General features: G+C 46.7%; 1 protein-coding gene across 1 annotated transcript; it reads right to left on the minus strand.

Moving 5' to 3' along the window:
- Nucleotides 1-3,777: 3,777 nt before the first annotated feature.
- LOC115390107 (creatine kinase, testis isozyme-like) lies at nt 3,778-4,352 on the minus strand. The gene is given in 1 exon segment (XM_030093807.1): nt 3,778-4,352. A coding segment is annotated over 1 exon segment (528 nt). The 5' UTR covers nt 4,339-4,352; the 3' UTR covers nt 3,778-3,810.
- Between the last annotated feature and the right edge of the window lie 576 nt (nt 4,353-4,928).

Below are 4,928 nucleotides of genomic sequence, written 5' to 3' on the forward strand. Positions count from 1 at the left end.
CTCATTCAAGCAGCGTCCTCAGATGGAGCTTTGCTGCGATTATATGTTTGACAGCGGTCCTCCAGAGCCCCTGCTTCAAGACTTGCTGCTCCCGCTTCTGGAGCAGCGTTATGCGTTTGCCTTCCTCACTATGGCAGTTTAAGGAGTTTATATTTTGCCGTGTGCCGTTGCATCCCTAGTGTATACGAGGCAGATACTTTACATAATCTTAATCAGAAAAATGTTATCTCTCTTCTTGCACAAATTAAACAAGATTTTGATCGGTGGTCCCTTCTTCATTTGTCTGATGCTGCCAGGATTAATACTGTTAAAGCGACACTAAGGAACTTTCAGTTTTCGCTGATTTTGGCGGCGCCAGTGGACAAAAGCGGTAGTGTTTTGCCTGAACGAATACTACAGTTCCCATGAGGACTAGCACGTGGCGTCGTAAAATGCTGCTCCCGGTGGCGTGCTGTCGGACTGAACTCGCCTACATTTGTTTCCAGTGGCTGTGTGAAGGATGGTCACCAACCGTTCAAGGTCACAAAACCTATTCTCAAACTCTTGCCCAAGTCTGTTTATGACTCAACAGTACTTTTCTGCCACTTTGTCAAATGTCTCAGATGCAGGATTGTCTTTCAGCACCGACTGCACAGAGGGAAAGTGCAGCACGCTTTGTCTCTGTACATCCACTGAGAAAATGTTCATCTTAAATGCATTTAAAGCACTTATCATATCACCAACAGCCTTATATTTGCCTTGCAGCTCGCAGTTCAAGTGGTTTAGTTTCCCAGTAATGTCCGTCAAAAATGCAAGGTCAAGAGTCCACTCTGTGTCCTCTAGCAGTGAGACGTCTTCGCCTTCGGACTGCATGAACTCTTTGATTTCAGCCAAAAGTGAGAAAAAAACGATGTAAAACTCGTCCTCTGCTGAGCCGTCGGATTTCTCTGTGCAGCAGCGGGTCTCCATATTCAGCTGACAGCTCCTCCGACAGCACCCTGAAAACCCCGTGCTGTTTCGCTTTGGAGCGGATGTTCAGGATTGTCACAATGGGAGTCATGAGGAGAAATCTTCAAACACCATCCGGATGAAACCCAACAGCTGCGCTGTGCTGCTACTGTCCACGGACGCCACCTAAACTGATCTAAAGTTCATTTATAATGAACATATTTTTAAGATACTGTCATTTTTAAATCTACATAAATACAAGTGTGATTTGAAAAAAAAAATCAACAAAACAACAAGCAATTTTAGTGAGTTGTGCTATTTTTAGAACAGGCCTGCGAGAGACTTATGTGGTCCTTGGGCACCGTGTTGGTGACCCCTGATATGACTCAAACTATTGTTAAAATGTCAGTACAATAGGATTATAATGAAATACAAATATTCACCCCTGAAGTTCGATCAGCCAGTGAAATCTATTGTTTTGCAGCTAAACAGAGGAAACTCGGGAAGGCTGAAGCAGCGCACCTCCGATCCATTTGGCTCTGGAGCAGGAAGAACGCTGTGTGTTTTACAACTTAAACACGGCCTGGGGTCCTTGATCCACTTCATTTACTCACTTACTACAGCCTGAAAGTGTTCAACACATCAGCAAGTGTTATGTCCTCACTTCTTCTCAACATAATGATACGGACTAGAGCTGGGTGATATGGCCTCAAATCAATATCACGATATATTGAGCAGTTCACCTCGATGGCGATAAATGGACGATAACTACTGGGGGGGCATTTAATCACAGCTTTATACTGTACTGAATTAAACTTCTGACAGTTTACTGTGGGAGGTGTTTACTTTGGCTCAGGTGGTGCAAACATTATTATTTTATTTCTCATTATATGGGGTCAACCTTCTTGAAATTTTATTAGATTTATCAAGAGTAGGGTACAAAACATATCTATGTATCCTAACTTTCACAACAACAGAGAATATAACTCTGAGCCAAGAGAATAAGGCACTGAAGAAGACCGCTAAAGACCCCTGGCTGAAACTCTCCAAGACGGATAACTTGGAAGAAAAACGTATGAATGAGCAGAAGGCAACCCGAGACTTAAAGGAAATGAACAAAGAGCTCCAGCGGCGGCTTCAGGAGTTGAAGGGAAAACTAAAAGAAGAGAGGCAAATGAAAATTCAGTTTTCAATCCTGGAGCAGAAAAAGTGCAGGAATTTGGAGGAAAAAATAGGAGGCTCCAGTTCCAAATACGAGCCTTCACAGAGCAGTACAAAGAGGCATCTCCTCTTGTCCAGAAACACAAAGAGCTCAAAATAGAGCTACAAGAGATCTGCCACCAGAAAGCCGACCTTCAACAAGAGTTTTAGAGTTTAAATGACAAGCTCAGAAAGGTCTCCACTCCGAGACACGAGAATGCTCAGATGGAGTCTTCCAGAGAGGTTCTTGGTCATGACAGCTCTCTTTTCTGCCACAAAGCTGAAGAAAAGAGCAACGAGATCCAGAAATGTCAGCGCTTTGTCAACAATCAGAGAGTTGTGACGGCAGAGGGAGAAGCAGACCGAGAGCAAAACTCTGCTCCCAGGGGGCAAGGAGCATTTCACTCAGTATGACTGAAAGTACTTTTGGACAACATCGTCTACCCTAGCTTTAAATCATAAAATAAATAGTTTATCATCATTGAGAAATTTGCTTCTCTCAAGGACAGAATGGCAAAATTTATGTACAAAAAGTAGTAATACAAAAGTGTTGCGGCCGTTCTTTAAGGGTTTCCAAAATCTTGTTTACAGCCACATAGAGGGAGGGGGTCATGTTTTTAGACGCGTGCTTCCAGAAATCCAGATGAGATGATTGAGCTCGACAGAAGGTTTATTCAGATCAAAAAATGAACAACTTAAGGCTTTACAAAAAATCTAAATGTTACTGGTCCACTACCAGAACCAAAATATTCCTTTTCCTGAATCCACAATCACCTTAAGGTGAGCTCTTCTTCCAAACTTGTGTTACACGGTCAAAAACTTTTTTCAACTGAGCCCCTTCCCCCATCCAGCACCATTACAAATAAGCTTTCAGCCTGCCCCTCTGCGGGCCTCGCAGGCAGCAGCAACCTGTAGAGAATCAAGCTGATTGCTAGAGGCAGGACACCAGCTTAACATAAAATATTGCCTCCACACTTACATGTTCATTTAAACTATAACATCAATCCATTACCTAAATGATGCAGCAAGCACCGAACTGACTATATTACAATGGCTCTTACACAAAAGTATTGTTGCATTTTGCACTTGTAATTTTGTAAATACAATGGTTTAATTCTTAAGTACATGTTTGCTTGCTTTTTGTTCTTGGTTGTTTTAGGGTTGTTCTGTGGCCGTAAATTAGGTTTGTTTGAAAGAAATTATATGACTACAATTTCTGACTTCGCATCTATCTTAAATTTTATTGAAAATGTTTTAAAAACTCTTGAATTCATTCAAATGGAACCCCCCCAATGGAGAGAACTGCACCAGCTGCCACTTTTTTTTCATTCCCGTCTGTCTGTCTCTGACCGTCTGCCTGTTGTCCCGTCCACAGTGTCCCTTTAATTCTTTAGTTTCTGCTCCCCACCATAGTGTCCCTTTAGCCCTTTAGTTTCTGGTTCTGTCCACAGTGTCCCTTTAGCTCTTTAGTGTCTGGTTCCGTCCATAGTGTCCCTTTAGTCCTTTAGTTTCTGGTCCCGTCCACAGTGTCCCTTTAGCTCTTTAGTGTCTGGTCCTGTCCCAGACATTCCTTTCTACTCAGTCCTTTCCGTAGTCACTCTTTTGGTGGTGGTGGTGGGGGGGGGGGGGGTTGGGGTGTTGGTTGGGGTGGGGGGGGGGGGGGGGGTCGTCCAATTGGAGGATTTACTTTGGGGCGGGCATCAGGTCGTCGATGGACTGGCCCTTCTCCAGCCTCTTCTCCATCTCCACCAGCAGCTTGACGCCGTCCACCACCATCTGCACCAGCTCCACCTCGGAGAAGCCCAGACGGTCAGCGTTGGAGATGTCGAAGACTCCGCCCACGGCGGCCGTGTCCACGCCCCCAGTTCCTCACTTCTGCAGGCGCAGCTTCTTCAGCACGTCCTCGAAGTCTGCGTGTTTGCTCATGTTGGGCAGCTTGACGTGGACGCCGGCACGCAGCCCGGTGCCCAGGTTGGACGGGCAGGTGAGGACGAATCCCAGGTGCTCGTTCCACATGAAGGCGTGGCCTCGCTCCTTGAACAGGCTCTCGATCTTGGTGAGCCCAGTGCAGAAGCGGGTGAACACTTCCCTCATGTTGCCTCCTTCCTGCATGGAGATGACTCGCAGGTGGTCCTCCTCGTTCACCCACACCAGGAAGGTCTTGTTGTCGTTGTGCCAGATGCCGCGGGCGTCGGGCCAGTCGCGGGCCATCCCTGAGGCCAGCAGCAGCTCTCCAGGTCCCGGTACAGATCCTTCATGTGGGTCTGGAGTTCCTTCAGCTGCTACAACACATCCAGGAATCATGAGGTGCTGTACTGTCCATAAAAAAACCCCACCAGATCTCCTGCGACAAGGTTTCTCTGCAATCCAGTCCAACTCTGTAGTTCAGATCTGCGGCTTGAAACTCTCCAGGTCCCAGGACAAATCCTTCATGTGGGTCTGGAGTTCCTTCAGCTGCTTCTTCATCTCCTCCGGCTGCTGCTCCATGGCATGTCTGGACTTCTCCAGCTCGTGGACGTTCTTGCCCATGTTGTCCTTGGGAGACAGCAGGTCCTTCTCCTTTTCGGACACGCACGTTGTTGTTGCGAACCAGTTTGTCCTTCATGTGGGCCTCGGCCTCCGCCCAGTCAGGCTCTGCTGCTTAGCAGGCTGAGATGTTCTTCTGATCCATCAGCATCTGGTTTAACTTCTTCTGCTTCTTCTCCAGGTTGGAGATGATCTGCAGCAGGTGGTCCTGGTTCACCAGGATGTTGTTCAGCTCCTGCTGCTGCTCGTTGTTCTGGCGCTCCATCTGGGCCTGG

The sequence above is a fragment of the Salarias fasciatus genome, chromosome 6 (assembly GCF_902148845.1).
Source record: "Salarias fasciatus chromosome 6, fSalaFa1.1, whole genome shotgun sequence".
NCBI lineage: Eukaryota > Metazoa > Chordata > Actinopteri > Blenniiformes > Blenniidae > Salarias > Salarias fasciatus.